The sequence below is a fragment of the Lepus europaeus genome, chromosome 21 (assembly GCF_033115175.1).
Source record: "Lepus europaeus isolate LE1 chromosome 21, mLepTim1.pri, whole genome shotgun sequence".
NCBI lineage: Eukaryota > Metazoa > Chordata > Mammalia > Lagomorpha > Leporidae > Lepus > Lepus europaeus.
In genome coordinates this window covers 24,411,142-24,435,969 of record NC_084847.1, presented here as the reverse complement: position 1 = coordinate 24,435,969, position 24,828 = coordinate 24,411,142, and the positions used below count along the sequence as shown (strand labels likewise).

Sequence of the window (24,828 nt, the reverse complement as noted above, 5' to 3'; positions counted from 1 at the left end):
ATTTGCTTATGGAGGAGCATCTTGGGAAGAAGGCAATCCAGACCACAGCCGGCTCCTTCTGAAGTTCAGTGTTCCTGGAACCTTTGTGATGGGGGGATTCAGTCCACTCTGAAGACCTTGGGCAGGAAATTAAGTGCCATCAAGGAGTTCCCCATGACACAGGCTAAAGGAAAGGACCCTACGGGTTACAAAGGGAGGGTAGGTGGGTTCCAGGGCAGTGTGTGGTGAGGCTGGAGTCCTTTCTGGTTAGGAGACTGTGTGGCCAGAGGACAAATGACAAACGGGGCTGCCCCTGTGGTCGCACAGAGCTGTGGCAGACAGAAGCCACGGTGGTGGAAGGCTGAGGCCCCCTGGTGGCGAGTCCTGGCATTCAGACATGGGGAATTCACCAACTGGGGATCCAGCAACACTGTCCTCGTATGTGTTTGCTAACAGTCTGCTGTTTTTACAAAGATCTATTTATTTGAAAGGCAGAGAGAGAGGGGTGTAGGGGGAAGAAGGGGGAGAGAGGGGTGAGGGGGAGAGGAGGGTGAGGGAGAAAGAGGAGTGGGGAGGGGAGAGGGAGAGGGAGAAGGAGAGGGAGAGGGAGAGACAGTCTTCCATCTGCTGGTTCCCTTCCCAAAGGGCTGCAACAGCCGGGGCTGGGCCAACTAAAGCCAGGAGCCAGGAACTGCACCCAGGTAGCAGAGGCCCAGGTACTTGGTTTGTTAGCTGCAGCTTTGCTGGGTGCATCGGCAGGCAGCTGGATTGGAAGCAGAGCACTGGGTACTCAAACCCATGCTCCAGTATGGGAAGCGGGTGTTGCAGGTGTCTGCTTAGCTCAGTGCGCCACCAGGCCAGCCCCCCACCCCAAACAGTCAGAGCAGGGGGCCTGCTGTCCTTGGGTAGCCCCTGTTGGCACTAGCAGAGAGTGGCAGGTGTCTTGAAATGACAGATTTTCTTGAACGTATGCTCCATCAAATTCTTGGGAATTCTTCTTCTGATCTGCTTAGGGTGGGTTTTTTCCTCTTCTTTTTCACCCTCCCCCCCACAAAATGTTCATACGCAATTGTGGAACCTATCTAAGGTTTGTGTTGCCTCTTTAAGTGTCAGGAGAGTGAGTGCAGATCGTCTTGTTGATTGCTGTGTCCTTGTCCCCAGTATAGTCCCCAGCACTCATCTGTTCATTGACAAATTGTCAGGGCGCGTCCACCACTTGTTGGACCTTGAACTTGGCCTTGGGGGCTGGGGAGGGTGGGCACCTTTGCCAGATGTGGTTACTGGCAGGAACTGTGTTCCAGTGGGAAAGAGGGCGCATGTGCACACACACACACACACACACTGCAGGTGACGACGGCTACTCACGTGTATAATGGGGCCTGGTAGGGGGCTTCTGCTGCACGTCACTGTCACTCAGGAAATTTCCTGGGAACCTCTGATGTCAGAGCAGGGGCCTGAGGGACAGCAGGGAGATATCTCCCTGGGGCAGATCTGGACAGTCCAAGGGCCCTGCGGTGAGCACGTGCTTGGTGACCTTGGACAAGCAAGGGGCCGTGGTGTTGGCTGGTGGCCTGGAGGGGGGAGAGCTCTCCATGGTGCTGGAGGGACATAGCGTCAAGCCATGTGTGACCTTGGAGGCCACCTCTGGAATTCAGCTTTGGTTCTGGGTGCGATTGGGATCTATTGGAGGATCTTTCTTTTTAAAGAATTATTTATATTTGAGAGAGAGAGAGAGGTCTTCCATCCACTGGTTCACTCCCCTAAATGGCCGCAACGGCTGGAGCTGTGCTGATCCGAAGCCAGGAGCCAGGAGTTTCTTCCTTGTCTCCCACGTGGGTGCAGGGGCCCAAGGACTTGGGCCATCTACTGCTTTCCCAGGCCATAGCAGAGAGCTGGATCAGAAGAGGAGCAGCCAGGACATGAACCCGCACCCACATGGGATGCTGATGCCATAGGCAGAGGCCTAACCCACTATGCCACAGCACTGGCCCCCATGGTCAAGTTTGAGTGGCCCCGTGTACCCCTTCCCATCTTTAACAGCACAGCCACCCGTGGTCGTTTTTCTAAACTTTTGTTTATTTTATAGCAAGTGTCATGATTAGAGAAGTAAATAACACATTTAAAAAGCTTTTTGGGGCCAAAGGATATCAGAATATTTACAAACACGTCGGGGAGGGGCAGGGTACGAGACACGAGAGTCTGGGGCTCCAGGCCTGGAATTCCACCCAGGCCCCCTGCCCCAGGCCCTGAGCCAGGCTCGGACGCTGCTGCCAGCCAATGGGACTGTCCCACCGGCCATGGCATGGGCTCAGGGCGCCTCGGGCAGCCCTGGGGGCTCTGCTCTGTGGGCCTGATGGGAGACCCTCCAGCTGACCTGCGGCCCCGCCCCCCACCCTGGGGGCTCCCCACGCCCCACAGGCCAGCTCAGAGGGGTCTCTGGAAGCACCGAAGGGGGGGGGCAGTGTGGCGACACAGGGGCTGGGACAGAGGCCGGGGATGACCCAGCCTGCCCGGGGTGGGACAGAGACACACACATACGTGTACACACACACACACACACACGGTACCTTCACAGAATTGCAAGGGGGAAATTTTTTTGAGTTTTTTTTTTTTTTTTGTCTTGTAAGTCTTCATGTCTACGGTGGTATTAATTTTTTGCTATTATTTTGTGTTTCTTCGACAGTGACATAAACTGAGGTAAACATCTGTGACCAACAGGTCTCCTAAAGGGGCAGCGGGTCCTGACCTAAGAGACAGCGGCAGCAGCGGCCAGGTGCCCTGACCTGGGGCCGGTCCCGCCTTGGGGCCAGACTGGTGGCACCCAAACCGAGGGGGACGGGGCTCCGTCACTACAGTCCCTTCCCCACGCTAACACCCTAGATACTACGACACGGGAGAGGACTCCCTCACAGGATCTTAACAGAGAGAGAGAGAGAGGAGAGAGACGAGGACTGCGGAATCTCGCTTCCTTGTTATTGCAGGAGACACCAGACGTGGAGAGAGGCCTAAGGCAGAAGAAGTCGCGGCTGGGAGAGGTGGACCCCATGGGCTCCAGCTGGGGGGGGGCAGTGATGGGGGAGGGGCCTTCTCTGAGACCTGGCTCTTGGCAGAAGGGGTTTGCTACTTACCTGGCACGTGGAGGGCCCCATGCCCACGGGGAGGAGTGGGCACACGGGGGAGGGGGGAGGGCCAGTCCTGGGGCAGCCGCGCAGTTTGTAAACGGGACCCAGGCAGGGCGGGGGGACCCATAGCCCTTTGCACGGTGGAGATGAGGAGTGAGCGGAGAGGTGGGGGCTCCAGGCCAGGGGGGTGCCTGGGAGCTCCTCACAGCCAGCCTGGCCCATCAATGCCCCGGAACCCAGAAGAGACCCCGGTAGGGGTGGCCCGGTATGGTGGACAGGGCACTGCCGGGCTGAGGGGCAGCCTGGCCCCTGTTGAGGTTATTGCGGGGGGTCCCAGGCCTCCATAGAGGGCCGGGGGTGGCCACCAGGGGGCGCTGGGCAAAGCTGGGTTCCTCTAGCCTGTTTTGCTGCCCAGGGGCCTGAACCAACCTGCAGGTGCCTCCCTGAGGGACGTGGTGAAACCTGGCCTGGGCACCCTCTGATGGGGGCGGGCGGGGCCTTCTGAGGCGTCTGGATGTGTGGTCGCTGGGACTTTGAGGCTCCACACACACCTTTGTGCACACACACCCCCTCGTGCTTCCACAGCCGCAGCTCCTAGCCCCCTCCAGCAACCTGCAGGCACACGGCAAGGGCGACTCAATAAAAACCCAGCAGAAAATCCTGGTGCAGGTCACCTTGCAGCCGGCTGAGGCAGGAGGGCTGGGTCCCGCCCTGGAGTTGTCAGGACTGCGGGGCGGGCCATGGCCTGCGGCAGGGGTGGAAGGGGGAGGGCTTAGGGGGCTCTGCCAGTCAGTGGCCCAGGGCAGGGCCCCTCTCTGCGGGGCTAGGGTCCTCATCCGAGGAAGAGGGGCGCCGAGGTGTCCTAGGGCCTGTGCCCGACACACACACACACACACGCACACGCACGCACGCACACACACGCAGACATCTGCTACATTTTCCAGGGCTGGGCCTCTCCCTGCAGCCTCCCAAGAAAGGGGCGCGTCCCAGCAGCCCTCAGCTCCAAGTACTCGTTCCAGCCAGTGTCCAAGGCCCGGAAGCTCCTTCTCCGCCCACGTTCAGTCCCTCTCTTCGTCCAGGGCCTGGGTCGGGGTTCGTTGGGGAGTGGGGGGGTTGGGTGAGGGTGGGATTGCGGGACGATCCGCCAGGGGGCGCCAAGGGGCAGGGGCAGCTCCGGGGCTGGGGGTGTCCGGCCCGCAAGCTCCGACGTTCCCCGGTGTGCATGTGTTGTGCGTGCGTGCGTGCGTGTGTGTGAGGGGGCTCGGCTCCCCCGGCCCAGCCCCGACCCCACGAGGCGCGGGAGGTCTGTCGGCGGCCACCCCGCCCTTGCTACCGCTACTCCTGCCGGCCGCTCCGTCTTCCCGCCGCTGCCCGCACCGGCTCGGGGCGCGCCCGGGCCGGCTCCCGCAACCCCCGCCTGGCCCGCGGGCGGCGGAGGCGGCTCAGACGCAGATCTCGATGGCCGTGGCCAGCACCACCTGCCCTCTGCTCTTGTCCGGGCGGCCGTCGGTCCTGCCGGGGGGCCCCGGGGGCGCCAGGCCGGCCTCGGGCACGGGCACGGGCGCCGGCCCGGCAGCGGCGGCGGCGGCGGCGGCAGGGGCAGCGGCGGGGGGTGCGGACCGCGAGCCGCTGCCGCTCTCGGTCAGCACCGTCCGCTTGAGCGGCCCGGGCGCCTCGAGGCGCAGCGGCCCGGCCGGCAGGCGGTCCCCGGGCGGCTTGCGCGCGCGGTGCGAGGGCCGGCGCCGCAGCTCCGACGTGAGCTCGTGCTTGAGGAAGCGGAAGACCTCCTTGGCCGGGCCGCGGCGCTCCGGCTCCAGGGCCAGCAGGCGCTGGAACATGCGCAGCGCGGGCTCGGTGAACCGGCGCCACTGCGACGGGAGCCCGGGCAGGCGGCCGCGCTGCCAGCGCACGAACTCCTCGAAGAAGGCGTCGGCGCCCGACGCCGCCTCCCACGGGAAGTTGCCCGTGAGCACGCAGAAGATGAGCACGCCGAAGGCCCACACGTCCACGCCCGTGTCCACGGCGAAGCCGTCGGCGCGGCCGGCCTGGCACACCTCGGGCGCTGTGTAGGGGATGGTGCCGCTCACGCGTTTCACGCGGCAGCCCACGCGGCGCGTCATGCCGAAGTCGGCCAGCTTCACGCGGCGACACTCGCGGTCGAACAGCAGCACGTTCTCGGGCTTGATGTCGCGGTGCACCAGCTGCCGCCCGTGCATGAAGTCCAGCGCCAGCCCGAGCTGCTGCACGCAGCGCTTCACCGTGTCCTCGGGCAGCCCCACCTGGCGGCGGGGAGAGGCGCGCTCAGGGGCCGCCGCGCGCCGCCCGTCCGCCCACCCAGCCCGGCGCCCGCCCAGCTCCCCCTCGGGGCTGGGGGGGAGAGGGAAAGAGGCCAGGGGAAGGGAGGGGGTGCGGGTTCCGCGTCGCGCCCACTGCCCAGGAACCGCGGCGCGCCGGGTCTCATTACTCCCCTAATAGGTGGCCGCTGCCATGCACCCCTTCCCGAACAGGGGCGTGGAAGCTGCGGGAGACCTCACGGGGTAGGGCACTTGCCTGCGACCCTTCCCCACTCTCCGGGCTCCAGGGCCACGCCCGACCCGACGGGGCCCTGTGCCAGGGGGACCGGGAACCTCCATCTTGGGCAAAACCCAGGGTTCGGAGAGACTGTGTGGTCCCTTCACCGTATCCCCGCCCCCTGGACACTGACCTCACATACACCAGCAGGTGCACCCGGAAGTGATCTGTCCCTCCCTCCCCTTTCTGGGGGCTCGAGGGCCATCTCCCCTCCCCGAGCCAGCAGCCCAGGTACCTGGGGAGGGATGATGTCAAACAGGTCCCCAGCGGGCGCGTACTCCTGAGCGAACACGTAGCAGTCCTCCGTCTCAAAGACCACGTCGAAGACCTTGATGATGAAGGGGCTGGCCGACAGGCTGTTGGTGACGCTCACCTCCCGCAGGAAGTTCTTCAGCTTCGTCTTGCTCTTGTTCACAAACTTCAGGGCCATTTTTGTGCCTGGGGTGGGGGTGGAGAGTGGATGGGGAATGACAGCGAGTGGGGAAGCCTGCCCCCCTCCCTCCCACACCGGACCCCCCCCAAGCAAGGAGGCAGGGCCTGAGGCCACAGGATCACCCTACCTAGGTCTTCCCTGCCACCCGCAGCTCCCCCACCCCACCCTGAGGGCCTGTGGCTTCCACGACTCCTGCCAACCAGACCCTTGGTTCTCAAGAAGCTCCTGGAGAATGTGCATTTTGCAAACAGGATGCATGGATTGCAACATTTTTTTTTGCACCAGTGTCAATCTTTTTGTTGCGTTTTCGTGAACTTTTTGAAGTCTCCTCGCACAGCGGGCTCTCTGTGTGCTCTGGCTCCACGCTCAGGGATTCGACCAACCGCGGGTAGGAAATGTTTAGGGGGGAAAAAAAGTCTGTATTGAGCATGCGCAGACCTCCCCCCCCCCATTATTCCCTAAACAATGCAGGATAGCAACAATCCGCATAGCCTTGCGATTGTATCAGGCAGTACAAATAACCTAGAGATGATGGGAGGTATACAGCAGGATCCATATGGGTTGTGTGCAAACGCTATGCTATCTGCAGGTCTTGGTATCTGCTGGGGATCCTGAACCCAGTCCCCTATGGCTGACAAGGGAGCTCGGAACCTCCGTGTCTCGTGGTCTCCCGAAGCTGGAGTGCATTTCCCAAGTCCTCAGCAAAGGGTGCATGAGAAAGACTGCGACAGTGCGAGGCACAGGTCCCCAGCTGAGCCTGGACACCCCCTTGGGTGTGTCCACATAGCCCCTGCACAGACCCCAGGCACTGCCTTGGGCACCTCACACAACACACAGCTCACACTTCAGAAGGACCCCGTGAAGTGGGGCACTCATGTAGAGGAAACTGAGGCACACACAGAGGGGTTCAGTCACTGGCCCCAGGTCACACAGCAAGCAGGTGGCGAAGCTCAGGTGACTGGATGTCTGGGGCTCCCCCTGCTGCCCTCGGCTGGCACGGAACTCCAGCCCCGGGTGTGTGCAGCTCACATGGCCCCCAGCCCTGCTTGGCTGAGTGGGCACTGCTGTGAGTCCACGGTATTGGTGGGCGGGTGGGGGGAGGAGGAGAGGGACCAGCTCAGAGGTAAGGGTAAGGCTCTGGGGCTGGCTGGGGTCATTTGAGTTCAAAGCCTCTGTGGCTGCAGGATCTTGGCCAAGTGACTCAAGCTGTCTGGGCCTGTGTCCCCATCTGAGCCCTGGAGATGCTGAATCCCCAGGGTCAGCTCCTCCCCACCCCCCAACCTTGCAGCATGGTGCCTGGTGCCTGAGGACCCGCCCTCAGCCCCTTGTCCCTCTCCCCAGGGTCAGCCATCACGGAGACAATGGCCATCCCGATTCCCCAAACCCAACTGCCAGCCCCGCCCCCTGCCCTGAGCTCCAGGTTCAAAGTCACCCCAGATGGCCCCAGGGCAGCCCGCCCCAGTCTGGCACCCTCCCCCTAGACTCCTCCCTCACCTCCTCCCTGGACGACAGACCTCACCTGGCTGGCCTCCTGGCCCACACAGAGCACCAGACTGCCCCAGACAAGGGGTCCCCAGACACTCACCTGTGCCCTTGTAGGCCACCAGGTCAACCTTGCCGTAGGTGCCTTTGCCCAGCTCCCGCACGAGTTCGTAGTGCTTGGTGACATCGCTGGCGGCCAGCGTGCGGAGGGTCAGCGCCTGCATGTCTTCTGTGAGGAGGGGCACCCCGGCCCCGGGCCCCGGGGCGGCCCCCGGCCCACAGCAGGGCATGGAGCGGGGTGGCTCGGGCTCTGGGCAGCCCACGCTCATCTTCTCCCTGTTGTGGAGGACACGGCACGACCAGGACATCAGCCAGGGGCTCCCTCCTGCCTTCCCAGCACTCAGCACTCTGAGGCTGGGCCCAGATGCTAGACCCAGGATGGCCAGCAGGGGGCGACAAGCATCTTTGTCACATCGGCCTCTAGGAAGCAATGGGGGCCAGTCCTGGACCCGCCCCTCGTGCCGTCCACAGTGTCAGGAAAGGCACGCGTGTTTGTGTCACACACAGATGGGGCCACACACACTGAATGCTTCCATACACAGGTTCTAATGGAGCCCCTGCTGTTGCCAAGTGCTCTACAAAACCCTAGGGACACGGGGACAAAGGAGCCTGCTCTCAGGGGGCTCACATCCCCCCAACCCCAGGGAGATGGGCCAACCCTGTGATCCCACACGACGTATGTTACTGTCGAAGGGCAGGTCTGAGACAGACGTGGTCACCGCTAACACTGCACATTCGCCCAAGGGGACAACACAACCCCACTCTCGCATATACAACTCAGCTGTGAGCCCAGGGCCCCACCCAGCCCCTGGTGCCCCTGTCCCATAACAACCCAGTTGGGGTGCAGTGGGTTAGGCTGCATCCTGTGCTGCCAGCATCCCATATGGGTGCTAGTTTCCAGTTCCAGTCCAAGCTGTTCTGCCTCCAATCCAGCTCCCTGGGAATGGCCTGGGAAAAGCCAAAGTGCTTGAGCCCCTGCACCCACGTGGGAGGCCTGGATGGAGTCCCACGAGCCTCGCCTCATCCTGGCAGTTCAATCATTTGGAGAGTATCCCATTGCCTGTTAAATAAAATCAGTGTGCACACAGCTGGATGGTGTTCCTGGACAGGGCCCTCATAGCTGCCGACGGTCTTCAACTGCACCTGTGAGGTGGGAGGAACAAAGCATCCCAGAGGGCGGAGTCCAGGGCTGGGGGCCAAGACCCACTTCTCGAAGACTCCAAGTGGGGGCAGGGGACTACTGTCCCACCCAAGGCCTTCCCTTCTCTCTTTTATTAAAGATTTATTTTAAGGCTGGCGCCGTGGCTCAACAGGCTAATCCTCCGCCTAGCAGTGCCGGCACACCGGGTTCTAGTCCCAGTCGGGGCGCCGGATTCTATCCCGGTTGCCCCTCTTCCAGGCCAGCTCTCTGCTATGGCCCTGGAGTGCAGTGGAAGATGGCCCAAGTCCTTGGGCCCTGCACCCGCATGGGAGACCAGGAGAAGCACCTGGCTCTTGCCTTCGGATCAGCGCGGTGCGCCGGCCGCAGCAAGCCGGGCGCGGCAGCCATTGGAGGGTGAACCAACGGCAAAAAGGAAGACTTTTCTCTGTCTCTCTCACTGTCCACTCTGCCTGTCAAAAAAAATTTTATTTTATTTATTTAAAAAACAGAGTTAACAGAGAGAGCTAGAGCCTGAGAAGTCTTCCATCGGCTGGTTCACTCCCCAAATGACCACAACAGCCAGAGCTGAGCTGATCCAAAGCCAGGAGCCAGGAGTTTCTTCCGGGTCTCCCAATGGGTGGCAGGAGCCCAAGGATTTGGGCCATCTTCTAGTACTTTCCCAGGCCATAGCAGAGAGCTGGATCGGAAGTGGAACAAAACAGCGCCCATATAGGATACCAGCGCTGCAGGCTGGGGCTTGCATCACAGCACCAGCCCCCCCCCATCTCCCCCTTATTTTACTTGGGTTCACTTCATTTCCCCATTGTATGGAGGTGTACTTGCGCTAATGGGGAACAGCACGCATGTCCGGCCCCTGGGATGAGCTGCCGGTGTCTCCATCCATGGAGCTGTCACCGTGGAGACCACCCAGGCATCCATCACTCCCCCGGTTCCTTTGGCCCTTGTAGAAGGCCCATCCCTCATCACCCCTGTTTCTAGGCAACCACTCCCAGGCCTTCCTTTCTCCACCGTACAGCGGGGGGAGGGGTGGCCCTGGGGAGCCAAGCCTTTCCCAGGAGCAGCTGTGCAGGTGCCTTGTGCCCTGGGAGCTGCCTCCTGGTGCACCCCTGCCCTCCTCTTACCCCCTACTTCCGCTGGTCCCAGGTGTGTCACCCTGGCACCCCCACCCCTCACATCTGAGAGAAGGCCTGATAGCCTGGCCTCGAACCCCGACCCTTGCTTGGGCAATGCCTGTGGGCCTCAGTTTTCCTCATCTGTGCAAAGGGTGGGATAACAGTGCCTTCATCACACGAGTTCTACGGAGTGGCTGTTTGACCCAGCAAAGACGCCCGTGTCCCATAGCACACTGCACCGGAGCGAGTCCCGGATCTGGCTCCTGACTGCAGCTTCCGGCTCATGTGCACCCTGGGAGACAGCGGCGACGGTTCCCTTGACTGGGTCCCTGGCTCCTGCTCTCAGCCGGGGTCCTGGCCCAGCCCCAGCTGTCTGTGGGCATTTGAGGCGTGAACCCACGGCAGGTCTCTCTCTGCCTGGTGCACAGCCAGTGCTCTGTGAGCCGCAATCACCGGCTGCCTTCTCTCTTGCTGAGCAGGGGCTGTTGCACGGTGCTGGGGGTGGGGAGAGGGTGAGCTGCTCAGGGGCCTGGCTTCTCCCACTGGCCGGGCGGCTCCTCCCAGGCCCCCAAGCGTCTTCAGCTCTGCCTTCCCCTTCGCTCCCAGCACGACCCAGCCTCCCACTTCCCACCGAGGGAACTTCCTGGCCTCCCACCCAGCCCTGCACTGAGCTCCATCTGCATCTTGTCTCAGCTGCCTGGGGCGCAGGGAGCCCTCCTCCCTCCCTCCCTCGCCTGCCCCCCACCGTCTGCTTCCTCATTCACTGCCTGCTCTGCCCCTCTCCCCTCCATTCATGAGCCAGCTCTGGTCACGAGCCTGGGCCCAGCAGAACCTTCCACTTGGAGCTATCGCCGTTTCTTTTCTGGTCGGCTCTCATCAGAAGGCGTGCCAGGGACTGTGTGAAACGCCACGTTGTTGTCCTCAGAGGGCCCTGAGCGGGAGGGATGGTGCCAGGCCTCCGGGAGCCCGGCCCTGCTTCCTCCCCTTTCTACCCCCAAACCTTGACATGGGGCAAGGGCAGGTGCTTGGCCTAGCGGTCAAGGTACCTGCATCTCATATCCTGGCTCTGGATCCTGACTCCAGCTTCTTGCCAATGCACATCTTGGGAGGCAGTGGCAATGGCACTTGGGTCCCTGTCACCCATGTGTGAGACCTGTTTGGAGTTCCAGCTGTGGCTACTTGGGAAGTGAACCAGCGGCTGGGAGCTCTCTGCCTCTCAAATACAATAAAGACAACCCTGACACAGCACCTGTCACTAGGTCTCTACGCAGTCCCATCATTGGGCTGGGCACCACTGGGGTCCCTCTTGGCCATAGCCACCTGCTGGCCCGAACCAGGGTGACAGCTTCTTCCTGGCCTCAGGGCTGTTAGGGGTCATCTCTTTTAACCCCCAGCAAATGCCCACCCATTTTCTGAGTGACAGGGATCCTGGCTTGGAAAACAGGTTGCTTCAGTGCTGGGAAGCTGGCTCTGGACTGGCGTGCTCAGGCCAGTGTGTCCTTGGTCCTTGGGTCTTTCCTGGGGGCCATGAGGGTGTCTGCAGGTTCTGACCAGTCCATAGCCCTCTTGGCCTTGAACTCTTTCCCTACTTGCCGGCCAGGGAGATGCTGGGCTGCTGAGCTGGGCAGGCCTGTGTGTGGGCACACACGCATTCAAGCCTCCTGTTTTGGGGCCCTCCCAGCTGCTGCTGCAATCGTCTGGCCATGGGCCCCCAAGTGCCCCCTCACCTCAGGCACTGACCACTTCACCACACTGCCTCTCTGCAGTCCTAGCACCTTCCGTCCAGTCCCCTCCGACATCTCCCTGCGTCTCCAAGCCCTCAGGGCCGGCACCTCCAGGAAACCCTCCGTGATTCCCTGGAGGGTGCTGGTTCCTGCCTCTGCTGAGCATCAGAGTTGAGACAGATCTGTCTGTCTCTCAGGGTCCCTGTTCAAGACCAGAGGATGGTCTCCATTGTGTCTCCCATCCACAGTCCCAGGGATCCCCAGGTGCAGGGGTGGGGTCAGAACCCATCCTTTCCCTGATATGCAGAGTCTGGTTCTGGGGGAGGGAGCCCCTCCTCCCTGTTCCCTTCTCCCTTTGGGCCTGTTCACCACGAGTGTTGGCAGCTGATGAGGAGCTAATACACACGCCCGTCCCCAGGTACCCCCTGCCTCTGACCCAATTTCGATGCCCGTGACTTAAGCGGCACTGCAGGAGCGACGGAAACAGCACGGGCCTTGAGGCTTAGCCGGGCTGGCCTTGATCCCGGCGTGTGCCACTTTTTGGTGCGGTGACCTTGAGTAAGTCACACCGTGTCTCTGAGCTCCAGCGCCTTCATCTACACGAGGAAGAGTAACCGTAGTAATAATGGCACTGGTCCTTACTGCTTCCTGCATGCCTAGTGGTCAAGGTAGCTCCATCTCACATCCTGGGTTCAAGTCTAGGCTCTGGATCCAGACTGGTTTCCTGCCAATGCACACCAAGGACAGACGCCTCTGAGCTCCCCGACTCTAAGGGCACGGTCTTAGCATTACCTCTGAGAAAGGGGCTGGGAATGAGGCCCAGAGAGACTAAGACGCTTGCCCGAGATCACACAGCTAGTGCTGGGATTGCCTCCAAAGTTACTTCCAACCGCTGTGTTTTTTGTTTTGTTTTTCTCACTCCAGAATGATGGAAATCTCTCACCCAGACCCCTCCGTATCCAGGTGGGGAAACTGAGGCACAGAAGAGGGCCCAGTCTCAGCCCCGGATGCCTACAGCCTCTCCATCCTGCTCCTCTTGCGTGCCCAGCACCCATCAGGCTGGTGCGGGTCTCCCCGATCCCCAGAGCTTGCAGTGGGACACACCCACCTGCAGGGGTTGCGAGGCAGGTGTCCGGCGCCAGTGGAAACCCCATCCTCCAATAGTTCATCATCATCGCCGTCATCGCTGCCGAGCCACTGGAAGGAGCAGATGTCTACCCACATGTGACTGACTGCTCTCCACCCAGGGGAGGGAGGGCCCCCTTGCCCAATGGTGTGTCCTCGCCGGCCCCAAGGGAGGCCCGCCACCTCCCATCTGTTGCTGAGTGTGGGTGGGGACCCCCAGGTCTCCATGGCAGCAGTCACGCTCTGCCACCTGCCAGGAGGGCCAAGGAGGGGTGGGGGGAGAGTTTCCTGGGCAAGAAGCAGGACCGGGCCGCCTACTGCTTCCTGTGGGTGGGCGGCTTGAGCTGGGGGCTACCCCGATGAGACTGCGCCCAACGCAAGCCTGCTTGGGAACCCACCACACACACAGGTGCACATACAGAGACACGTGTGCACACACACACACAGTACTGCTGGCCTGGCAAAATTTCACTGAGACCTCCCGATAATTCTAAGGGGGCTAAGTGCTCCCTACTTTTAAGAAACAGCTTCACTGAAGTGTGACTTGGGTGCAAGGCACAGCTGTGCAGGCACCCCACCCATGCCCTGGTTCCCCCTCTCCACTGCAGAGTGGCGGCCCGGCAGGAAACGCATCCTCGCCTCCCTTGCAGGAAGCGTGGCCACGTGGCTCATCCCCCCCCCCCCCCACTGGAACATGAACAGATGTGCAATGCGTCACAGCCAGGCTGTAGCTGCGAAGATTTGGGACAGGCTCCTCTGTTCTTAACCCTGTGTGCACGGCCTGACACTGAGGGCCCCCAAACCTTGAAACACGGGGATAAGCCCCTCTGTGCTGTTCTGTGAGCCGGCAGGTGCCATGCTGCTGGCATACGGAGCCCCAGCAGCTCGCACTGCCCCTGGTGGGTGGGTTATGTTGCAAGGAAGCCAAAGAGCAAGGACTTGTACCTTGGGGTGTCGACTGCCTGGCACTCGGCCAGAGGAAGTTCACCAGGGCAGCGCAAACCCTGGAGAGCCAGTGGCCAGAATCCAGCGACAGCAGCGGGGGGACCAGCCTGTCTGGTGGGAGGAGAGTGATGGTGGAAGCACCTGAGCGCCTCTTACAGGGAGACTGCTGTGCTGCAGTGTCGCCTCCAGATGTCACGCTGAGACCCGTTAAGAGGTGTGACCTTTAAGAGTTGATTAGGCTGCCCGGTGAGGAATGGATGAATAGTAAGCAGGCCCCAGAATGGATGGACAAATACTAATGAATGGAGGACACCCATAGCCGAGTGGGTTCCTTGGCAAAGGACCTGACACAGCTGGGCTGTCACTTGCCCGAGGGCTAACAATCAGCAGAGCTGGGATTCGAACCCAGGCTCTCGGGCTGAAGCTTCTGTGTCCTGTGAAACTCCTGGAAGCAGACCCAACTCACAATAAGATGCGGCAGGAAGGAAGTGCGTTCCCTGTCACTGGGGGCGGAGAGGCAGAGGCTGGGTACCCATCTGTTGGGGATTCGGAGGGGTGGGTGGGGTGAGGTTGGACCAAGTGATGCCAGCTCCTCACTCTGGGATTCTAAAGTTCTCTGTCCCGGTGCCCAGGTCCCCCACCTCTGGCCACTGGACCTCAGCTGTGTCCCTAGCATGGGGAATTCCCAGGACATCTTTAACAAGGTGTGGGCTGGAAGGCTGGTACTGGCGGGATGACTGTTCCTGGGTGGGTCACCATAGCAGGGCAGGCATTTAGCCTACTGCGTCCCATCACCAGAGAACCCGGGCTCACACCTGGCTCTGGCTCCTGACCCCAGCCCCCTGGGAGGCAGCGGTGTGGCTCCCACCACTCACACGGGAGACTGGGATTGAGTTCCCAGCGTCTGGCTTTGGCCTCCGCCCTGCCCGCTGCAGACACATGGGGCGTGAACCAGTGGATGGGAGATCGGTCTCTCAAACGCATTTTTAAAAGTCCTTGCGGGACGCGACGGGACTTCAGACACGGAGGGAACAGCCAGCCGCTCTCACCTCTCTCCCTGGCTTTGCGCTGCTTCTCTGGAGGGTGAGGGGGCTGGGGCTGCCTTCCCCCGGCCTGTGTCACCGGCCCGCTCTCCACACCTGCACAGCGCCCCTCCCCCACATCCAGGTCCCTCCCTCAGATCCTCCTTATAGATGCAGTCAGATAAGTGATCTTAGCCCAGACTTGACACAATCCTTGCCTGGCTCACACATTTTCAGTGGTTTCTGGGAAGAGCTCAGCCTCTATGTCCCTTCCTGGGGGGGGGGGGTAATGGCACCCCAGCTCTGCCCTTGTCACTTGGTGGGGTCGTCTCTATCTGGATCCATGCCATCAGCCAGGCCACCGTGACCAAGGGCGAATGCCCAGGCTGTGCCCGTGGACGTTTGCCGCAGCTTTCGGCCAAGAGGGAGGCCGGAGGATGCAGTGTGCAGCCGCTGGGGGCAGGCCCTCCCACCGTCAGCGGGGACAACTTCCCAAGGACCAAGCACCCAGGAGGCGAGTGGAAAGGGGGCGACGCCTGATGACGTCTGAGCCCCAGGCCCAAGCCTGCCTGGAAGGCCGACGAGCCTCGGGAACACGTGTGTCACGAATCAATACCTCTCCTTTTTGGCTTGGTTAAGCTGGTTTGAGCTTGGTTTATGTAACTTTCGTAGCTTCACAATTCCAGGCAGGCGCACCTAGCGGGGCGCAGGCGCTGGGGTGGGTAGGTTAGAGCGGAGCATCAGACAGGCAGAGCAGACACAGACCCCCCATGCCAGGAGGCCAGGAAGGCAACAGCCAGTGCCCCGGCATTTCCAAGGAGGGCCCTGGCGACAGGGATGGCGTGGTTTTCTGGAAGTGACACCTGAGCGGGGCTCGAAGCGGATGAACAATGCAGCAGGGAACCTACCAGCTCCTTGAAAGCAAAGCCCAGGCCTTAATCATCTTGCTATTCCCAGCACCAAGCCAGGGTGTGACAAATCCGGGTGAATAATTCTTTACGTGTTGGGGAAGTTGTACCTTTTTATATCTTGGCTTCTTGGACTGGGACCCCGTAGGCACACAGTTCCTTTTCCAGGGGAGAGGTATCCTTGGGCCCATTGTATAGATTCAGGGACTGATGGCCAGAAGGGAACCGGGATTTGCTCAAGGCCACACAGAGAGCCAGTGGCAGGGCTGGGCTGGAAGCCAGGGTGTCTGCCGAGGAAGGCGCCGTCTCCCTTCGACAGCCTCCGCCGTGGGTGACACTGTGGGTGGGGAGGCTGGAGGTGCTGTCCTGGGACTGACAGTGACAATGAGAGGAAAGCCATGACAAGCAGCTAGCACTCAGGGCACCCCTGTCCTGGGCCGAGTGCCTCGTGTTAACCAAGTCCCTTAACCCTCTGTCCCCAGGCTCTGATGTTAGCCCCAGTCCACAGACAAGGAAACCGAGCGTAGAGCGGTCACATCATCTGATGGCAAAGCCAAGATCCAGATCCAGGCACCAACACTCTGCTGTCCCGAAGCTCAGCCCCCATGGCTTCTGGCCTCTGAGATCACACAGTAAGAAGCTCCACACTTGCCTCATTGTGCTAAGGTTCCTGGGGCCTGCTGCCTGCCCACCTTCATGGCACCCCCTTTACACCGGCACCCACGGGGGTCAAACTACTGGCCCAGGGCCACTCAGCTCGTGACAGCCCGAGCCGGGTGGAGTCCAGAACTCCTCCTGCTCTGCTCCCCCTTCTCTGTGTTGGTCTCTGGCCCACAGCCCCAGGCCTGCCTCCAGCCTGGCTGGCTTCAGCACCACAGGCGTGGACAGCACCCAGGCCAGGCCAGCGCTAAGCGCAAGGCTGGGGGCCGGGGAGGCCAGGGGAGGCCAGGGGAGGCGATGCAGAATTGGAACCCGGGCCCCAGAGCTGCAAAGGCACCGGTTACATGTGGGTTTACTGCCATCTGTCCAACCAAACCACGACACGAGGGTCTTGCCCAACCTTCCTTCCGCTGCTTCCGTAACAGTGAGTGGCCTCGTCCCTAAGTCATTGTGCAGAGCGCAAGTGTTCCTATCAACTGCAGAAGCAGTGCTGCTGGGCCGACGGGCCAGCGGGGATTTCTGTAGGGTGCCTGTGTCCCAGGGCTGTGCCACTGGCCCCCTCCCCCAGGCTGCTTCCTGGTGGTTACTGCCAGCCCCACCCCCACCCTCTCTGGGCCCCGTGTCACTTTGGGATGAGGCCAGATGGTCCCAGATGTTTGGTGAGCTACCTTGAGGGAGGACTAAGAAGAGTCTTCTCCTTTGCTGGGGTTTGCATCACGTGACTCTAGAATCCATAGCAGATATAATAACGGGACCCGACCACTCTCAGCACCTGCTCCAGTTGCTCACCACAACTGTCACAGGGACGCCCCCAGTGGTCCTCCTCCACACCCCCAGACTCTTCTTTCCAAATTTTATTTACTTGAAAGGCAGAAAGAGAATCTGACATCTGCTGGTTCACTCCCCGAATGCCCACAAGAGCCAGGACTGGCCGAGTCTGGAGCCAGGAGCCAGGAACTCAACACAGGTCTCCCATGTGGGTGGCAGAGCCTGCGTCACTGCCTCCCCCGGGGCACTTGAGCCCCCCTCCCCCGGCTTGTCACCTCCCCCTGCATACCCTGGGCTCCCTGATGCCCCTCAGCACACTCCCCCCGGGCCTGAGTCTTCCCCGAGACGGCCACGTGGCTCGGGTCTTCCAAGTTCAGCTCAGCTGACACCTCCTCAGCCGGCACTGCCCCCCACCACTTCCAGTGGCCGGGGCGCTGACCTGTGATTCCCCTAGGACACATCAAGGCCAAATGCATGACGTCATCGTGGTGCCACCCCCTGGGGGCGGGGACCCGGCGGCCAGCTGGCAGCAGCTAACCCAGCGAATGGTGTGCAGCAGGCCTTTCGCAAATGTTTGTGCAACCGCACAAATAAATGAGAGCAAGAGCTGGGACCTCCCCAGGCCCAGGCCCAGGCCCAAGACAGTCCCCCTCCCTGCCTTCCCCACGAGGGGTGGCCTGGGCTCCCAGAGGCTTTGTGTGTGGCGCAGGTCACACAGCATTACTGCTCACGGCCCACTGTTACGAACCACTGAAGTTCAGAGGCTTCCTGTGCACTAACTCACGTAAACCTCACCTTGTGTGAGAGCCCACTCTTTTTATTCCCATCATGTCCCTTACGGCTCAGGACGCTGAGACTCGGGGAAGGGCAGCTGAGGCAGCCTGTTCAGCAGCGTCACACAGCTGCGCTTCGTGACGACCCAGCGGGCTCCAGGACATTCAGCAAAGATTCGCTGAGCTCCTGCTCCGTGCGCGCCACAGCCGTTGCATGGGGAGTGCATGCGTGCGTGAGCCGGCCTTCAAGCCTCTTACACAAGGCCGCTGTCAGCACTGGGTAGCACGGGCCTCGCCAAGATGGCTGTGGGCAGGTGGGTGTATTGGTGGGACAGCCCGCCTGGCACAGAGCACCGTGAACTCCAGGACTGCGCCTGCTAGCTTGGGGACAGCCTGGTAACCAGGACGGGCGCAGGAGGCAGGACGGGAGGACAGAGGTGAGGAGGGGGTGGCTGTCATCGTGCAAAGCCTTGGAGGCCACAGTGGGGACCTGGCTTTCACTGTGAGGGGGACCCCAGCCCTCCCCAAAGCTGACAAGTGCATCAGGCCCTGAGAGATGGACGGAGACACACAAACTTGACCTGGGCCTTGCACCAGGGGCCTGTGGGTCCTGCCCGTATTTCCCCACTGTCCTTGGAGTGGGGCTGAGGAATGGGGAGATGGCCTCGAGGTTCCTGGGGCACAGTCTCTGCTGCAGCTCCTGCCCAGTTCGACGTGAGCAGAGCTGTGGGGTGGGACGCCATGGGACATGGTCAAGAAGGAGGCTGGATGGGGCCTGAGCTGTGGCATAGCAGGTAAAGCCACCGCCTGCGGTGCCGGCATCCCATATTGGCACTGGCTCAAGTCCTGGCTGCTCCACTTCCAATCTGGCTCTCTGCTATGGCCTGGGGAAGCAGTGGAAGATGGCCCAGGTGCTTGGGACTCTGCACCTGCACGGGAGACCTGGACCTCCTGACTCCTGTCTTCGGATCGGTCCAGCTCCAGCCATTGTGGCCACTTGGAGAGTGAACCCGTTGAAGGAAGACTTCTCTCTCTGCTTCTCTGTAACTCTGCCTTTCAAATAAATAAATAAATCTTAAAAAAAAAAAAAAAAAAGAGGAGGAGGAAGAAGAAGGAAGCTGGAGCCCAGGCTGGGTCCAAAGCCCTGGCCCCGCCTCTCAGCCCGCTGAGAATGGCAGACAGGTGGGCAAGCCGAGCCCGGAGACCCAGACATGTTCCCTGGAGTCAGTCCCTTCACCCCGAGCCCGCACGTGTCTCAGCCGCTGAAGCGGGGCTGGCACTCCCTCTCTGCTCCGGGCTTCTGAGGACAGAGAAGCAAACCCTTAGGAGGTGCTCGGCACCATTCACGCATCTCACAAACTCATTCACCTCGTCCTCACCCCGGCCCTGCAGGCCAGGTGCTGCTCGCTTCCCTGTTTCCGGAAGGCAGAGCTGGGGCACAGAGTGGTTAAGTACCTTGCCCAAGGTCACACGGCTGGGCTCAGGGTTTTGCTTTTCATCGCTAAGCTGTGTTAACTGCGGGGCACCTGAGCTCGCCTTGAAGCCCAGTTCTCAGGGGCAGGGGAGACAGAGGCCCTCAGGGAGCAGGGATGCTGGGGTAGGCAGCTGGGGCCGGGTCTGTGCAGCCTCTCTGGGGCCTGGCCAGGAGGAGGACGAAGCTCTGTCCCATCCAGCCCTAGCCCCTGTCCGGTTCCCTGCCACTCAGGGCCATTCTACTGCCTTCTCCTGGGACTGCCTGAAGGTGCAGGGAAGGGGGACGGGTGTGGAAGGCACAGAGCACGCAAGGCTGGAGCAGCAGGCACAGCTCGATGCACTTTCCCTGTAACACCAGCACCTGGGCAAGTGGGCACTGTGAGTGCCCATTCCACAGCACAAGAGATGAGGCCCAGAGGACTTGTCGGAGATCACACGGCCAGGGGATGCAGCGCTGGGACTCGGGCTGAGGGCAGGGTGATGCTCAAGCCACACACACACACAACGCCACACACACACACAACACCACACATATACAACCTTCAGTGGTCCTCAGACCCCGGCTGCAATCCCAGCTGAGAAAACACTGCCCATGTCCTGGAGGGGAGGACTGGACACGGCAAACGGTGCCGGCCGCTGCCTTCCAAACCCGGCTCGCGAGTGGGGGGCCGAGCTGGGAGACTCGATGCGTTCCCAGGTTGGGCAGGACAGGGGAGAGATGCCCTAGGAGCAGGGTGTCTTTGGGGGCCCAGCTGTGCACAGAGGAGAGCAAGGGAGAGGAGTTGGGGGAGGGGAGGCTTGGGGAAGACTTGGCTCTGGCTCTGGCCTGGGGCCCACGCGCCTGGGGCCAGAGAGCCCTGAGGAATCTCCCAGCCAGCCACCCCAGGAAGCCAGGGCCGAGAACAAAGGGGGCCTTACCTACAGAGTCTGGCCCAGGGGCCTGGATCCCTGCAGACAGGCTCTGGAAGGGCCCTCACACAGGCCCTGCCTATGTCCCCTACGCCAGCTCTCCCTCCCAGCCCCTCCCCCGCCTTAGGGACAGGACCCAAAGCCCCCAGCGCCAGCCTAGCCAGGCTCCTAAGGGAGAACAATGCCACCCTGGCCTGACAAGGGCCAGCAGTTACCAAGTGCCATTTATGCGGCAGGCTCTGTCCTAGGACCCTTCCCCGAATCGCCTGGATGACCCCAGGAGGCAGTGCTGGTTCCTGCCTTGCACATGAGCATCCTGAGGCCCAGAGAGGTTAAGTGACCTGCCGAAGGTCACACAGCAGCCGAGTGAGAATCGAACCCTGCGCTCTCAACCACGGTGCTCTGCCGCTTCTGGCCACCGTGGACTCTTGTCTGGGGCCACGGCCAGTGGCTAGGCCAAAGTGTCAGCCCATGGTCCCTGGCCCAGCGACTTGGCAGCACCCATCGGCTGCATGAGTGTTTAGGGAACGCTGGTATTTCTGAGCGGCTCCTGCATCCCGGCTCCCACTTCTGCCTGAACAAAACTCAGAGCAGCTTGGCCCGGCTCCTAGAAAGTCCGCCGAAGGAGGCGGCTCGCAGTCCAGAGAAGCTTTCATCCACTTCTTTGCTGGGCCCACGAGTAACCCAGGCCCAGAGACCTCAGCAAGACCTGGGCCTGGGATCTTAAACGTCCGCTCCTGGTGGGAAAAAGCGGCTCGTGCCGAGAGCCTCCAGCACAGGGCCAGGCTGCAGAAGTTCAGGGCCCCTCAGCCGCTCAGCCAGAAGGACCCCCACCTCCAGCCCCTCCCCCTTCCCAGGGACCCTGTCCTGTGCCTGTCCCAACTTGGCCACCTGCTCAGCAGAACACACACAGACAAAGTTCACCTGCTAAGTAAACACTTTTCCTGGCCTCCGTCCTGGGCCTGCAAACCAGAGGCCGGCAGCAGGGGCCGGCAGGTCATCTCAAGGAGTGAGCAGGCCTGCTGGGGCCTGGAGCGAGCTGGAGGCCCGTGTCCCCTCTGAGGAAGGCCGGGGATGGCCATATCACCGTGTTTTCCTGAACACCAGTATCTGCACATGAACTCTCCTAACCGTTTTTCAGCACCGCCGACAAAGGCCAACATTTCAAATACACTGGGTCAACAGAACCTGTGACGGGGCTGCAGCTGGTCCCACGTGCTGGACGAGGCGCCGGGCTGTGGGACAATGTCTTGGCCGTGCGGGGACGAGACAGCCCTAGATTTTTGGAGCTCAGGGTCCCGATGTGGAGACAGACTGTCCCAGCACACGGAGACACACACCACTGTCTCCAAGCCACCGATGCAGTCCAGTTCAGCTCTCCACCGGGCGCCAGCCCAGGTCAGATCCAGAGGGGAAGGGGAGGCAGGAGGGGCTTTTCAGGTCAGGGACAGAGGGTGACAGCCGCCGCCAGACTGCAGCGAGCTGGGACAGCTGAGCTACTTCACTGCGACTCAATGGGGAGCCAGTGCAGGTTAGAGAGGAGGCGAGGGCTGGCTCTCGGCAGCTTCCCTGGGCACAAGGACTCAGACCTCCGCCCTTCAGCCTATGGTTCGGCTCCCTCGCCTGTGGGGTGGGTGACAAGCCCCTGGGATGGCCCCCCATGGCAGGGGGGGAAGGGGGTGATGGGGAAGGCTCATGAGCTCCTCCACAGACAGGTGGCGACACTCCTGGATGCTTCTGGGGTCTAGCTTTGATCTCCCTCTGCCCCCGTGGCTGCAGGGTTAAGTGGATCCCGCCGTCTGCCTGCCCAAGGTCACCCAGCCTTCAGGGTGGCTGGCTTCGCCGAGGGCGGCTGCCTCAACTGTCCTGACCCTGCCGCTGCACCTGTGCTCTCCTGCCCTTGGGTCAAGGCCAGCAGCAGGTGGGGACGCGGGGCCCTGCCTTGGGGGAACTGGGAGCAGAGGCATCAGCGGCCCCACTCAGCTGCACCCCCCCCCCAGTCTGCAGGAGGATGGGGCTCAGGGGCTTTGGGTGGAGGGTCGAGAACTGGTCAGCTGGGCCTGACCAGGTCCTCTTCAGTTAGTCTGGGCAAACTAAGACCAGCCCAGGGCTCTGCGGGTCGGTCAGAGGAACAGGGCCCCTGACCGCAGTCTGTGGCTCTTCAGACACTCACGAAGAGCTTCCTAAACCCACAAAGGCACCACTGGTGGGGCTGCCTGCCTCCCCGAGCCTCTGTGTGCTCACCCCCCAGATGGGGTCCAGCACCACAGCTCGCCCCGCAGCGGGCTGGGGAGGGAAGAGCTGGAGGAAGTCCCGGCAGCCCAGAGTGCGCGCCCCCAGCAGGGTCCAGCCCCTTCTCTGATCTAGAATGCCACACCACTCAGGCCTCCCAGCTGCCCTAGGAGCTGCGGGCCGGCTGCACTGGTCCTGCTTTGTGTCCTGAGGGCCTGGCAGGGCCCCTGGGCTGTGGAGGACACCGGGGACCCAGCCCTCCTGACGGTTGGTGCTGGGACTTCTGAGAGTCAGGGGTGGGGGAGGGGAGGAGGGAAGGCCTATGGCGGGGCTTGGTGTCCCTGCCCCATCTGGGGACAGGAAGGTGCCCTGACCCCTTGAGGATCCTAATCTAGATCATGGCCCCTCCCCCCAAAACTAGTGCCTCACTTTGGGGAGGGCCTGCCCCTCCCTGTCCCGCAGGAACCACAAAGTACTGCCCAGTGAGCTCCCCCCACCACGGCCAGGGAGCCAGGGAGTCCCACTTGCTCTCCCAAACACACCCCTTCCCACCCTCTCACAGCCAAAACCCCAGTCATCACCCGGGCCACCTACTGCAGGCCCCCTCACCTGTGGACACCCCCACAATTTCTCGGGGGTGGGGAGACTTGGGTGAGGAACTCAGCCTGGCCATGGGGGGAGGGACTGGCATGCCACCAGGACCTAGGGCCAACACTGGAGGCCCACAGTTTTTTTTCTAGGTGGGTGGGGGGAGACCCGGCACCGACTCCCCCCCACCTTTGGCACAGGGGGCTCCCCCACCGCGCCCTCCCCCCTGCCGTGGGGTCGGGAAGCTGTGCCCAACCCTCAGCGCTCGGGGGTGGGGTGGGGTGGGGGAAGGGAGAGGAGGAGGGGGCGGCTCCTCCAAGCGAGACACAAAGAGACGTCCTTCAGCCTCGGCTCCATGGCGACGCTGGGGGGGGGCGCGCACCCAACACTTCCTTCCCCACCTGCAGGGCTGGAGGGACCTCGGTGGCCATCACCTGCCGCCCCTCACCTGGGCCCGGCTTACCTGGGCTGGGGCCGCGGGGACGCCGCGGCGGGGGGTCTGGGCGCCGTCTCGGTCTTCGTCAGCCCGGCCCGGGAGGGGGCTCAGGGCGCCACGGTCACGGGCCGGGATTCGAAGGGCCGCCGCAAGGGGCTCGGGCACCCCAGTCCTGGGGCTTTTGCGGAGGGGTGGGGTGTCCGAGGCTTCCTGCTGGTGAGGGGTGTCTCTGGCTGTCCCTAGGGCTGGGATCTCCGTGTGCCGGAGCTGGGGGGCAGGGTCCCCCGACCTAGGGACGTTCTGAGCTGGGTCTTCGTGTCTTGAGGTGTGGAGTTGTAATGACCTGGTTCTTGGGTGGGGGGGTTCCCGCAACCACTGGCCGGGGGAACACTGCGTTCCAGGTCTTGGGGGGGCTCAGCTGGAAGATGGGGAGTCTTTGCAGTACCGCAGGGGGGGTCGCTGTCTTCCGAACACACGGGAAGCCTCCGCTCTTCCCCGCTGGGGAGTCTCTCTGCGCTCGATCCGGGGGGGGTGCCCCTCGCTTTCCTGGGGTTCGCTGGATCCTGGAGGTGGTGGCGGCGGGAGGGGGGGTCCCCGACCTCCCCGGGGCTGCGGGGGCTTGCTGCGTCCCGGCCACCAGCGGGAGCTGGGAGGAAGCCCCTCAGCCGCTGGGGGGCTCCGTCGCCGCCGCTACGAGCAGCCCGGCCCTGCGCTCCCGGACCCCGGCCTGGCCCGGGCTGTGGCTGCGGCTCCGGCTCGCGCTGCGCCCGGCGCTCGGGCCCCGGCCCCGGCGCCCGCCCGGGCTGCGCTCCATCGCGGCATGGCGGCTCCGCCCTCCGGCCCGCGCGCACCTGCCCGCCCGGCTCGCGGCTCCGCCTTCCCGCTCGCGCGCCGCCGCCGCCCGCCCCTTTGTCCGCCCCGCGCGCGCGCCCGCCGCCCGGCGCGGATTCTCCGCTCGGCCGCCCGCACCCCGCCTTCCGGCCGCGCCGGGTCCTAGCGCCTGCGGGCGCGCTCCCTCTCGCCTCCCACCGCGGTGTTTTTTAGGTCAGAGCCCACGAGGGGGAGAGAACGAGGTTGGAGAGGGTCACCTGGCGCAGCGGCCTGGCCCCCGAGGGACCAGACGGCCCCAGACTGTGAGGCGGAGCCTGTCTGTGACCCCCCCATATGCGGTCGCGCAGCCATCCATCCCGCCTGTCCTTTGTCTGTCTGTCCATCCTGTCACCTTTCCTTCCTCCCTTCCAGAGAGCCTGCAAAACCGGGGAAGACGCGGGGCACCGAGGCCTCGGCGTCACCTGCGGCTCGGGCGGCCTCGCTCCCTTTGCTGAGAGTCCAGTTAAAGCGTGC

General features: G+C 62.4%; 1 protein-coding gene across 1 annotated transcript; it reads right to left on the bottom strand.

Moving 5' to 3' along the window:
- Positions 1-2,069: 2,069 nt before the first annotated feature.
- On the bottom strand, positions 2,070-24,204 carry SBK1 (SH3 domain binding kinase 1). Its single transcript, XM_062180463.1, has 4 exons — positions 23,512-24,204; positions 7,691-7,923; positions 5,908-6,110; positions 2,070-5,380 (listed from the first exon to the last, which is right to left on the bottom strand). Exons 2-4 carry the CDS (start codon positions 7,914-7,916, stop codon positions 4,544-4,546), a joined length of 1,266 nt encoding a protein of 421 aa, XP_062036447.1. The 5' UTR covers positions 7,917-7,923; positions 23,512-24,204; the 3' UTR covers positions 2,070-4,543.
- Positions 24,205-24,828: the final 624 nt, after the last annotated feature.

Bases quoted from the DNA above. Each gene is read 5' to 3' on its own strand.
- SBK1 (XM_062180463.1), bottom strand. From the start codon at position 7,916: ATGAGCGTGGGCTGCCCAGAGCCCGAGCCACCCCGCTCCATGCCCTGC. The intron at 6,111-7,690 runs GTGAGTGTCTGG...CCCCCACCCCAG, and splicing joins GGTGGCCTACAAGGGCACAG to GCACAAAAATGGCCCTGAAG. The intron at 5,381-5,907 runs GTACCTGGGCTG...CCCCGCCGCCAG, and splicing joins TTGACATCATCCCTCCCCAG to GTGGGGCTGCCCGAGGACAC.